Here is a 13,641-nt window from a genome sequence, read left to right on the forward strand (position 1 = left end):
GTTCAGTTGGTTTAAGATGTTGATCAAGAAGCACACTTTAATACTATAGACCCTTTCTGGTTAAGACACTAACCTTTTTATACAACCGTCAAATTTGACAGGAGTATTATGGAATGGGATTGTTTGTCCGGCAATCTCCTCCTACATTTTTCGACTGATCTCTTTGAAACTTGGTATACATTATAATCATGATAGGAAGTTGTGTTTCCTTTAAAAGAATTTTGATTCAACGATTTTTGCAAAAGTAATTGCCCTTTGTTCATTTCAGTTTTTGATTGTTTGTCCGGAGATTTTCTCCTACATTTTTTATAGCATGTCAGCTAACCACTCTTAGAATGATGCAGATCGTTTTTCAATGTAAGAAAGTATGTAACACTTTATGGCATTCGACAGCCGAATATTGTTCCGTCCCGCGGTACTCTTTGTTTTGTTTGGTAGCCCACATGACTAGTTGAATTGATTAGTTACTAGTCCTTTGTCAATGTAACTAGTGCCATGATTTTCTGATAAAGAAACACCGCAGTCTTCAGCAAATACATCAAAATCGACTGAAGGGGAATTGAAATAACAACTGCTATAAAAATATGGTGAAATCTAAGGAACATTTTGACATGACTATGCATCTTATTTGAAGCAGTTTTCAAAAATTTAAAGGACCAGTTAGGTTAGGTGATTCACTAGTCCTTGCTGAAATCTACTAGTCCAGTACTAGTATTAGTGTAGACCCCTGCCTTTATCCTTAGATCTTGATGTGATTTATTAAGTCACCTGAAAAGTCTGAAAATTATGTCAAATATTTAACTTTTTAGTTCTCATGTGTTGAAATAGAAATATGTATTAAATGTAAAAAAAATACTGTTTGGAAGGTCATCATCTTTATAGTGTTGAATTTGTTATAAGATTTTCATAGAACTTCATACAGAGGTTAAACGCCAAAGTTTGTAGCTTAAACGATTTTGTATTTCAGCATTTTACACCCAAATTCACCATAACTCAGGGGTCGACACTAACGGTAGACCGGAGGACCGGGTCCACCAAAATCTTGGACGGTCCACTTAATCTCCAAAGCTGGTAGACCGCCGGTCCACCACATATTACTTGATTAGTGTATATATATTTGAGAATGTTGTTCAGAAATATACTAATAAAGACTTTATTTACTTCGCCAGCGAGCCGTAAAATCCCATCTGGTTAAAAAATGTATCGTATTTTCGTGTTGTTAACCCGCTAAAAGTTGTCGTTATCATTCTTGGACGAGTGAAGTGCGTGAATCCGCTTGCGGTAAGTCGGAATCCTTTCAGCGTTTGAGTCGCTTGTGGTATAGTTTGCCGCTATTGTAAGCACTAAAATGACGATGACGTCACGATCACGGTGGTCAACCGGTAAATGAAGGTAAACTTAGCCTCACAATTTCGTGTTACGTTTTAATTTCTATCGTATTCTAGCGTATATCGTTTAGGTGATCGTGTCCGTCGATTCACTTAGTATCTGTACTAGACTAGTACCGTATCGCCTGTGTCGCGATTTTTAAATGGCTTGGTTTACAACCACTTGCAAAAAAAAGTTAAAAACTTCAACAGAACAAAAACAACACAAAGTTTGTATGGGCAACAAAAAGGATGATATCCTTTCAGGAGTCATGGAAAAATCGTTTACATGGCTCAATAATGATACTGACACAAACTTAATGAAATGTAGGGTATGCTGCACTCAGAAGATCTTTCCGAAATGTCCAGGAAGGATTGAATAGAGGTGCAACAAAATACGTAAAGATTACTGTTGGGGCAAATGATTTTAACATTCTGACTGTATATTGAGATAAAGATCATATAAAAAAGGTATAATACTATAAAAAAGTATATTATTTTATCCTTATTTTTTCATATGATCTTTATCTCAATTTACAGTCAGAATTTCAAACACCTTTGGATGGGAGCTATGTAAAAAAAAATAAACAAGGAGAAAATTGTTTCATGTTTCTGTGTCATTTACTAAAACTTGGTCATAAATGGAAAAAATAAAAAAATAAGGAGAAAAAACAAGTATTTTACAGAAAATTAAAAAACCTTCATTATTTGTTTAAAACCCTCAGATGCCAGGATTTTGCATCTAGCTTTTAAAAAAAATTGGGGGAGGACCCCCATACCCCCCTCTTATTCAGGAGGGGGGGTACCCCCTCCCGAACCCACCCCCCACTCCTCGCTACGCTCGTCGACCGGGGCGCAAAGCGCCCCAGATCTGAGAATATTATTCAGGTCCACCAGAAATTAACCAGGTCCACCAGATTAAGAGAGCAGGTGGACCTGTGGTCCACCACCTATTAAAAGTTAGTGTCAACCCCTGTAACTACATAAAGAGCTTTTTTGTTTGATTTCAATGAAAATTATATTTCATGGTGATGAGGGAATATGTATAATGAAATCTCCAAATTATTTTATAAACTTGGTATATATATCTATAACCTGAAGTTATTTTCATGTATACCAGGTACAATAGAGGAGGAGGAAGCAGTGACCGCGGCATGAGACAGGGAAGCATGCCCCCACATGCAAACCAACCCCCACCCGGCAACTCCCGCTGGGACAATCTGGATGATGACCGTGGTGTTCGGGAACAGAGGGCCGGCAGTGCCCCCTCCCAGAACTGGAATAACCAGGGCAACCGCTGGGACAACAGGACAGAGTGTAGCGTAGTAACAAACAGTCGCTGGGCCCCAGAACCCACTAAGGAGAACTGGAATGTGGCTCTGCAGAGAAATGACCGTCTGGAATTGTATGTTTACTGCATTTGGGAACTATTATAAATTCTCATTAAAAGCAATATCCTTGTTATTTAGGTGCAGTGATTAAAAAGTTGCGTAGAAGTCAAAATATAACCTTTGTAAGGTCCGGCTCAATTAATTGTTAGTGTAATAAGGCATATTATTATTTCAATAAGATAGAACTTTAACATCACAAAATAATTATCCTTTACTGTTGCATTTAATGTGTACATTAGATACTTTTTACCAGAAAACAAAAACAAGTTGAGCCAAAAATCATTTTGTTAAAACTTCACAAGATGTCGAGTGAAAACCTTCTAAGCAAAATGAAAGGTTTAAAGAGTGTAAAAGAAGAAACCAAATAAAATGCAATTTTGATCACATTTTTTTTCTGATAATCAGAGAGCTTTTTGGCATTGGTAACACTGGAATCAACTTTGACAAGTATGAGGATATCCCAGTAGAAGCTACCGGAGATAGCTGCCCCAAGCATATTGAATCTGTAAGTGTCATTTTCAAAGTCTGATGTTTTGACAGAGCAAGCAATTCATGAAGTAACATTTTGTACTTTTTGTGATATAAGATTTACTGGTGTGTCAAAGTAAAAAATATTTTTAAAGTTAGAAGAAATCTTGGTACTGTGTTGAATTTGAGGTTGGAGATAATAGGTTATGTTCTGTGAATTAGCTATAAGTTTTTAGCTCGCTGGGTCCAAAGGACCAAGGTGATCTTATCGTACTGTGTTGTCCGTCATCTGTACGTACGTCAACAATTTATTTAAACGACTACTTCTTCTAAACCACTGATTGGAATTTAACTAAATTTTACTTGAAGCATCCTTCGGTGATGGGGTTTCAAAATTGTACAATAGGTGGTGAGAATTCAAAATTGTACAAATGGTTGGGCTGACCCCCCATGGGGGCTTAGGGGCAGGCCAAAAGGGGGCAATTTGGCTATATTGCTTTAAGCAACTTCTTCTCAGGAACTAAAAGATGGATATCAACCATATTTGACTAGAAGCATCCCTAGGTGGTGGGGATTCAAAATTGTACAAATGGTGGGGCTGACACCCCAGGGGGCTTAGGGGCAGGGGTTAATTGACTATATTGTTACAAACGACTTCTTCTGTTTAACTATGCACTGGATATCAATCATATTTGATCAAAAGCATTCATGGGAGGCAGGGATTCAAATTGTACAAATGGTGTGGATGACCCCCAAGGGTTAAGATCCCCACCCCAAAACTTTATATATACAATTGTACGGCATAAAGAGACGAACGCAGTCATGATATTAGAATTGACCCCAGGGTCTGTCCCACCCTTGCAGACTTAACCCCTAGGTCATAACTTTGAAACAGTTGAGATCCCCACTCCAAAACTAGAAATACAAATTCTGGGCAAAAAGAGACGAATGCAGTCATGATATTAGAATTTATCCCGAGGTCTGGCCACAACCCTAGATACCTAGTTTTTGAGTCACAGCTTGGAAACAGTTGGGATCCCCACCCCATAACCATTCATAAAATTGCTGGGCATGAAAAATCTGCTACAAGGATTGGACTTGGGGTCTGGCATATTCCCTTGGATCTAATTTGGAGAATTTTTTGCCATGATTGTTTAGATATCCAGGTGAGCGATACAGGCCCTCTAGGCCTCTCGTGAAGAATTTGTGGATTTATTGTACACATATTAACAACTGGAAATTCCACTGTAGCCAACCTACACTGGTCACAAAAATTTGATCTCGGTCTCTAACATATGTTGACTAATATTTCAGTTTGAGGAAACAGATCTTGGTGAGATTATCAGGAACAACATCGTCCTGAGCAAGTACACAAAACCTACCCCAGTACAGAAGTACTCCATCCCAATTGTCCTGAACAAGCGTGACTTGATGGCTTGTGCCCAGACAGGTGCGTTGTTTTGAGTTCCGGGAGTCAGAAGGACCTTGAAAAGTGGTTGAATTTATAACAGCATATTTTCAAAAATAAGTTTTTACCCTTGAAATTAACTTTTACTTTTACCCAGAAAAAACAAATACATTTGTTATACTTGATATTTGAAACATTATTTGTGTGAGCCCGGGTAAAATTGTTAGACTGTAAGGTAAGCTTTACATAATTTATCTTATCGTATGAATACCGTGTTATGCAGTGTCTGTCATAAAGCACATAAATTATGTTTATGTAACGTGTGTAATATTACTCTAGAAATGACGTCACAATCGAGAAGGAACAATTAATATGACATTGTGTTATTGTGAAGCGACGCAATTTTCATCGTTTCAGAGCCTCTCTGCAAAATATAAAAATAATCTGTCATTCGTTTCTCTTCATATTAGATTGATGATACATGTTTTGGATTTTTCATATTTGCTCGTCAGAGGCTCACAAACATGAAAAATCTGAAACTTGTATCATTAATATAATGTGAAGGGAAACTTACGACAGATCCACTATATTTGAAAATTTCTAATTGTGCTAAATTTTCTGTCAAAACCTTGCATTTTCATTATATAATCAGCCATTACTTTCATTTTGCTGTGTCAATGGAAATCTGGAAACTTGTTGAAAGTTATTACTCCAATATGTGGTGGGTCTTATTTAAAGGTTTGCAAAATTAAGACTAAGCACTACTGTATCCAGACTTCAAACCAGGGACAGTTTCTTTATGATGTGAAAAGACCATTGAAAGATACACTTTCTACTGATCAGATTTGTGTGTACTTTGGTAATGAACCGATGTTGCATCATACATGTTTCTTCATTGTTGTTAGGATCGGGGAAAACTGCCGCCTTTCTGGTGCCAGTGTTGAACCGTGTGTATGACAATGGACCATGCGACACCCCTACAGCCAACAATCAGGTGAGTAGTGAGAGATGGGACATTTCTGTTCAGAGGTCTACTGTCCTAATTGTTTTCCAACATTTAAGCACAGAAAGATCAGACAAAGTTGCGATAGGAAATAAAATCAGCCAGTTAAAACATTTTGGATTAATTTTTAATCTCCGGTCCACCACTGTTTAGAGGAACATTGACAGAGTATCTTGGTCTAGAGAACAAATGTCTTTAACTCATTCACCCCTGAAGACACATTTGAACTCTTTATATTCAAAGGTTGGAATAGTTCATTATAAAATGCAGATGTGATTAATTTAAAGGAATTGTTTTTTCATTTAATTCTGCCTTGCGGTGATAGACATTTTCGTCTACTTATGCAAATATTCAAGCTTCACTGGTTAATTACATATTATTGTTGTTTATTTTATGCACTTTCACATTCAACCAAGATTGATATTTCTTGATTCCTGATATGAGGAAGTAATTTAATAGACCATTGAATTGCTTTCTTGCTTTTCATTGTTAACATGTGTGTGTTTTGAAAACTTCATTGTTTCAAAAGTAGCATGCTCTTTCCTTTTCAGCAGGGACGTAGCTACTCCCGCAGGAAACAGTATCCCCTTGCTTTGATCTTGGCCCCTACCCGTGAGTTGGCCTCCCAGATCTATGACGAAGCTCGCAAGGTAAATATATATATTTTTAGGATGGTTAATGGTGATTCACAGCTTGACAAATTTATTCAAGTCTTAAAAAGTATGTTGTAGTTGCCAAAATTTAATAGTTAGCTGTTACAAAAAGGTTAAAATAAATGTACATGGTATTTTTGAAACCCTATGTTATACCTTGAAAAAAGTGACTGCTATTCACAGGATGTACTTTATGGATTAAAAACAATGATTTACATTTAACATGTATAATAGAAAATGTTGCTCTGATCGATCCCCAGGATGTACCCTGTGACATGCCCTGGCTTAAAAAACAGTGCTATATAAAATGTAGTGATTCGCATCGTTAGAGGTTGGGCTGTGGTGTCTAACTATCTTGGTATTGTAGCTACTACAAGAAAATGCATAACATTTTAACAAATCAATAGATTTGGACCAATTGTGCTCAGTGAGGTTTATAGAAAGCATGACATCATTAAGAAAAGAATATTTGCCTATTATATTAATTTCATGTGTGTTTGTTAAGTTTGCATACAGGTCCCGTGTGCGTCCCTGCGTGGTGTATGGAGGAGCCGACATTGGGGCCCAGATCCGTGACCTTGACCGCGGCTGTCACCTGTTAGTGGCCACACCTGGACGTCTTGTTGACATGATTGAACGAGGAAAGATAGGTCTTGACCATTGCAAGTAAGTCACTATCCTCTGTGATGTGTACAATACATATACCACTATATATAGTTCAAATTCCCATTATCAGGAGTTCTGGTCCCAATTAGGGAGATATTAGCCAGGTGGCGTAAGACTAGTAGTTAGTGCCCAATAAGGAAGCTCCTGCGAATTCCTCAAAAATTGTATATCCTAATTGTATTAATTGTATATCTATGTACTGTAATGCGCTTTAGAGTGGCTTATGTTAGCTAGATAGGGCGCTATATCAAATGTTGTATATTATCATTATTATTATCTGGCTTCTGTAATGCCCTTTTTGTGTGTCATGTTTAAATGAGCTTCCTTGTTGCCTCAATTCCAGCAATGAAATATTACAAAATATGGAGTCTTGATCCCTCCCCCGTTAAGAGTATAAACATGGCTCTGATCGATCCCCAGGATGTACCCTGTGACATGCCCTGGTTAAAAAAAACAGTGCTATATAAAATGTAGTGATTCGCATCGTTGGATGTTGGGCTGTGATGTCTAACTATCTTGGTATTGTAGCTACTACAAATTTATTTAGAATTAAAACTGAATGTGCAAAATTTTATCGGGTACACAGATGTTAATTTTACTCCTCAAATTGTCTTTTTAGTGAAATGTTAAAGGGGCATCACGGTGAAGTAACTTTATTTTTTGTCTTTTTTTCAAATACTACATAAACATATCAAGTGAGACTCCTTATGGAAAATAACGATCGGATTTGGCTGAAATAGAAAAATAACGATCGGATTTGGCTGAAATAGATTCATAAAAATGATTAAATCTAAGAAAATCATCGGTAATTCTACCTGTCTGACCAATGTTTTGTTCAGGGATTTCCCTCTAGTAGCGCATGCACATAGCACACCATTTCTTTGTAAACAAAATGACTGACCGTGTGAAGTAAGCGAAAGAAAAGTGTTGTACCGTGTCAGCTACGAAACGAAAGGTTGCCAAATGGTCAAAAGATAGCGCAAGGAGTACGTTACGGAATCATTATTGCAGGTGGGCAGTATTCAAAGGAGAAAATAACTGCCGTAGCAGTTAGTACGGTGCATGTATTCTTCCGGATAGCCGGTTAAGCTGAAATGGAATCGACAGAAATGCTAGCGCTGTTTATGTTATGAATAAATATCTAAAACTATTAAGCTCGCTAGTATCTTTGTCTGAGTTTGAACACAGATGAACTTAGTTTAATATGTTAATGGGCATGTATTGGAGAGAGTTTACTTTGTGTTTCTATAATTATACAGTGGTTTATGCGAAAGGAAGGGATAAGTGACTGGTTAGTTTGATTTTGCCATGAGGCCCTCCAAGGGATAACTGTTGTGATGGCCCACGGCGTATTTTCTGGGTCACCGAGATACGTGTTATCTAAGTCCGTGGATTTACATAATTTATAATATTACCGGGTTCAATAAAATGGTATGATTTAATTATATTGCTGAATTAAACGATTATTTTTGTTTTTACATGCAAGATTTAAATTAGTACTAATATGAATACCCTGCAATATATAAAAAAAAAATCAGAAAGGTTTGTCCCTTGGTGTGGGGAAGGTGTTTAGCCACGTACCATCTGTACCGGCCACATTCTGGTACTAAATTCAATATATATTTAAATATATCTACTTTATGTTTATGCCTATTATCATTGTTGACATTTAATTGTAAATGTATGACGGGAGAAGGCTGTGATAAATTGTAAAAACTTGCGCCTCATCCCTTGTTTAATTTTATTGGCAACAAATTTATGTATCAAAGCTAAATAAATTTAAATTCTGAATATTGGCAAGTGTGCAATTAACTTCTAATGCTGAATAATTACTGTTCAATAAGTTTGAATACGGACTTAGAAATCATATAACTTGGTTTCATAGTGCGGTAAGAAGTTGCAGTTGCCTAACGGCCCCTCTCTGGGGGCCCCTTTGGAAACCGTTTCATCTCGCTCGCACCACTTGTGTTTACTGCCTAGTCAGGTGACGTTATCGGCGCTATTTTTAGCAGGGCATTCCCGAACAATTCAAGTAGTCAAACTGGACATTTGGAACGGACTATGAATATGGGGATAGCGTGGTAACATAAGTGGAAGTGCATACAATACATACCTTCATTAAAAAAAAACGCCTTTTCACGTGATGTCCCTTTAATTGCTGAAGGTAGAATAGAGCTGCTGTATTTGTGAACTATTATTAATAGGTTCTTGGTTTTGGACGAGGCAGACAGGATGTTGAACATGGGTTTTGAACCCCAGATCCTTAGAATATTATCACTATTTCCCAGGAAGTACTTGACAGATCTTTCTCGTATTGCAATGATTGGTTCTATTTCTTTCTCATTAAGTACTGTACTAGTTAATATGTGAAACAATAAACTCATTCTGAAGGTTGTCTTTTAAACACAGCAGTATGAAATTTCAATCAAAAGTTACCTCAAGGTGCTTTTACTGTTTACGTGACTCAATCAAAAAGGTAAAGTAAGAGAAAAGATTTAATTGACAAAGATGGTTTGATTGTGGACGCAAAGATCCCTCTGGGATCTCCTGTTTGTGTGTATCATGTTCAAATTAGCTTCCTATTGCATCAATTCTAGCAATAAACTAGTACAGAATGTGGAGTCTTGATCCCTCCCCCGTTAAGAGTATAAACATGGCTCTGATCGATCCCCAGGATGTACCCTGTGACATGCCATGGTTTAAAAAAAACAGTGCTATATAAAATGTAGTGATTCGCATCGTTGGATGTTGGGCTGTGGTGTCTAACTATCTTGGTATTGTAGCTACTACAAATTTATTTAGAATTATCTAACTATCTTGGTATTGAAGCTACCAGAAATTTATTTAGAATTAAAACTGAATGTACACAATTTTATCGGGTACACAGATGTTAATTTTACTTCTCAAATTGTCCTGTTAGTGAAATGTTAATTGCTGAAGGTAGAATAGAGCTGCTGTATTTGTGAACTATTATTAATAGGTTCTTGGTTTTGGACGAGGCAGACAGGACGTTGAACATGGGTTTTGAACCCCAGATCCTTAGAATATTATCACTATTTCCCAGGAAGTACTTGACAGATCTTTCTCGTATTGAAATGATTGGTTCTATTTCTTTCTCATTAAGTACTGTACTAGTTAATATGTGAAACAACAAACTCATTCTGAAGGTTGTCTTTTAAACACAGCAGTATGAAATTTCAATCAAAAGTTACCTCAAGGTGCTTTTACTGTTCACATGACTCAATCAAAAAGGTAAAGTAAGAGAAAAGATTTAATTGACAAGGATGGTTTGATTGTGGACGCAAAGATCCCTCTGGGATCTCCTGTTTGTGTGTATCATGTTCAAATTAGCTTCCTATTGCATGAATTCTAGCAATAAACTAGTACAGAATGTGGAGTCTTGATCCCTCCCCCGTTAAGAGTATAAACATGGCTCTGATCGATCCCCAGGATGTACCCTGTGACATGCCATGGTTTAAAAAACAGTGCTATATAATATGTAGTGATTTGCATCGTTGGATGTTGGGCTGTGGTGTCTAACTATCTTGGTATTGTAGCTACTACAAATTCATTTTGACTTAAACTGAATATTCATAATTTTATCCGGTACACTGATGAGAAACTGATGTTAATTTTTTCAAATTGTCTTGTTATTGAAATGTTATTGCTGAAGGTAGAATGGAGTAAATGTGAGATTCTATATTTGTGAACTACTTTTGACAGGTTCTTGGTTTTGGACGAGGCTGACAGGATGTTGGACATGGGTTTCGAGCCCCAGATCCGTAGGATTGTTGAGAAAGACACTATGCCTCCTTCTGGCACCAGACAAACTCTTATGTTCAGCGCCACCTTTCCAAAGGAAATCCAGGTGAGTCTGAGGTCTGGTTATTCCTATTCAGTTTTTCCATAATTGAGTTTAACAATAGATGGTCCTATGCTTAATCATCAATGAAACTTAAAACATTATCTTAGAATAGAAGGTATTGTCAAAACTTTTTGCTTTAAATTTTGATCTTGATGATCTCCCATTTATCACACCTATTTTGTTTATAAATATTTGAATACATGCAGTTGTTTTGCTGTCTGAACGAATGAACATCTTGACTTATTCCTTCAATACTTTTTGTTAAATTTGTTGATTTCATTTGTAAGACTGTTAAAATCCCTGTTGTGGCTGACAATGTTACAGATTCTGGCCCGCGACTTCTTGGACAACTACATTTTCTTGGCGGTGGGCCGAGTTGGTAGTACTAGTGAGAACATCACACAGAAGGTGGTCTGGGTTGAGGAAGGTGACAAACGTTCCTTCCTGCTCGATCTCCTCAATGCTGCAGGTTCGTCTTAATTCCTCAAAAATAAAAAAAAATAAAAAAATATCATTCGGTTTTCCAATCCAAGAAAGAATCTCCTCCCTGTTTTCGAAGTAATGCAAAATGTCAGAAATGTCTTTTTATACTTAATGTAGTAGTTGATTGAATGTTATCTTTATGAACATTTTTATTTGTACACATAATAAAAAGTCGACTGTTCAAATTAAAATATGAAATATTCATTATACTACTGTGTAATGAATCGTGACGGATGTCAAAAACGTAGCTAGACTTATGTATGACATAAATACTGATGTATAATGTATCATCAGCTGGTCCAGACGCCTTGACCCTAACATTCGTGGAGACCAAGAAAGGTGCCGATGCCCTCGAGGACTTCCTCATCAACGAAGGGTACCCTGCCACAAGTATCCATGGTGATCGTTCACAGAAGGAGAGAGAAGAGGCTCTGCGATCGTTCAGAAACGGTGACAGGCCCATACTTGTCGCAACTGCTGTACGTAGTCAAATGTGTGAAATTATATGCTTCGTTTAAAACTTGTGCTTTATTTTCTTATATTTGCCTTCACTCTATCTTTCCCTGTAATTTTTCGGGGGGGGGGGCGGGGGGCATGACCAAAGAGTTTCACATTTGGGAAGGTAGAAATGGAAGAGGACTAGAAGGTTTAATTTCGCTGGTCACTGTGATATTGACAGGAAAATGATCATATTCAGTTCTATATGTTCAGCCTATTTCTCTAATTGTATTGAGTGAAATCATGTAAAACCAAACTTGGAAATACTTCAAAAAACATTTGATTTGCATTTTAAAGTTAAAATGATATTTTGGTTGTTACATTTGCATTTTAAAGGTAAAATGATATTTTGGTTGTTACATTTGCATTTTAAAGTTAAAATGATATTTTGGTTGTTACTTGCCACTAAATACAAGCTCTTGGATAACTCGGATATAGATTTCATTTTTAAACAGGAATAGCATAAAACCTGAAGGCGTTCCAAATTTCACACGGGAATTACATATAACCTAAATATGTTCCGAATATGAATCGGGCACCTTTGAGGTTCCCGAAGGGGTAGACTATTATATGATAAATTGCTATTGATTGATGTCCGACCAACGACTACCGTTGATATTCGCGTATAGCGCACACTTTCTTTAACATCGTTATATTTCAATTACCTGTTCTGCCCATGCCAGGTGACTGTGTCAGCAGATGTCCCTGTACTCGAGGTGTCGGTCAACGCTAACGTTATATTTGCCACATGCTTTCTTATTAATTCCATGTGTTGGCATGGTTTTGGCATGGCTAAACAGTTTGCATGTATTTACACCTGGTAATTGTTTACCATTTTGATTGACAGGTGGAAATATATGCGTTGTAGCTTGGTCAATGATTTATCGGAAAACGATCATACAGAATGATGGGGTGACTTTCATGTCATTCTGACATATTTCTAGTATTCTTGGATGACAGACAGGTAAAACATTCTGCTTGGTAGTGTTGTCTTAGTTATAATGATTGTATTTAACAGGTAGCTGCTCGAGGATTGGATATCCCTAATGTCCGTCATGTTGTCAACTTTGACCTTCCAAGTGATATTGAGGAATACGTCCACAGGATTGGTAGAACTGGACGTGTCGGAAACTTGGGTAAGATGTCTGTGAGATTAAAAACGTTTTTAGGTAGATTTTTCTAAAATGTAGATTTTGATAACTGAATTCTTATTCCTTGTAAATACAGTTGTAAAATATTGCAAATTCTCATAATCTTTATGAATTGGCTACATATCAATAGCTTCCCGACTGGGACATATTTGTAGTTTCCCCTAACACGTGTATTAACACGGACAATACCTGCTGGTGAATGATAGGTAATATTGTTCAACAGAATGTCAGTTGATATTATGTTAGTTAATTGTATACACGTACTCAACGGTATAGCAAATGCACTGATTATTATTTTGCCCTTTATAATTCAAATGTATTATTTAAGGATTGAACATCTGTCAGATTGCAGTTACAGCCAATATGAATGCAATCTGGATGACAGATAAATAGAATAATGTCTGTTACATTAAATAACCTGGATAACTTTGTTGACCACAGGACTGGCCACATCCTTCTTCAATGAGAAGAACAAGAACATCATCCGTGACCTGATGGATTTACTTGTGGAGGCTCACCAGGAAGTCCCATCATGGCTCGAATCAATGGCGTATGATGCTCGCCCCTCTGGACCCGCTGGTCGTCGTGGAGGGCGCAGGTAAATAATATATGTGATATGTCTCATAATTTAACTTCACTTATTTTTATGGTACAAGTGTAGTTTATTGTTATATTTCAATGTTTTCAT

At 36.9% G+C, this 13,641-nt stretch overlaps 1 protein-coding gene across 8 annotated transcripts in view; it reads left to right on the forward strand.

The window, feature by feature from the left end:
- LOC110441992 (ATP-dependent RNA helicase DDX3X-like) overlaps window positions 1–13,641 on the forward strand; it is a 31,628-nt gene that overhangs the window by 9,127 nt on the left and 8,860 nt on the right. For 7 of the 8 annotated variants that reach the window (XM_021485339.1, XM_021485335.1, XM_021485338.1 and 4 more), the window contains 11 exons: window positions 2,488–2,772; window positions 3,164–3,263; window positions 4,541–4,676; window positions 5,540–5,628; window positions 6,189–6,287; window positions 6,796–6,956; window positions 10,680–10,824; window positions 11,146–11,290; window positions 11,599–11,783; window positions 12,821–12,938; window positions 13,395–13,551. In XM_021485339.1, coding sequence (XP_021341014.1) covers window positions 2,488–2,772; window positions 3,164–3,263; window positions 4,541–4,676; window positions 5,540–5,628; window positions 6,189–6,287; window positions 6,796–6,956; window positions 10,680–10,824; window positions 11,146–11,290; window positions 11,599–11,783; window positions 12,821–12,938; window positions 13,395–13,551 — 1,620 coding nt within the window. The remainder of the gene's footprint in view (window positions 1–2,487; window positions 2,773–3,163; window positions 3,264–4,540; window positions 4,677–5,539; window positions 5,629–6,188; window positions 6,288–6,795; window positions 6,957–10,679; window positions 10,825–11,145; window positions 11,291–11,598; window positions 11,784–12,820; window positions 12,939–13,394; window positions 13,552–13,641) is intronic. The other variant, XM_021485336.1, reaches the window with a different exon arrangement.

Source organism: Mizuhopecten yessoensis, unplaced genomic scaffold, assembly GCF_002113885.1.
Source record: "Mizuhopecten yessoensis strain PY_sf001 unplaced genomic scaffold, ASM211388v2 scaffold716185, whole genome shotgun sequence".
Taxonomy (NCBI): Eukaryota; Metazoa; Mollusca; class Bivalvia; order Pectinida; family Pectinidae; genus Mizuhopecten; species Mizuhopecten yessoensis.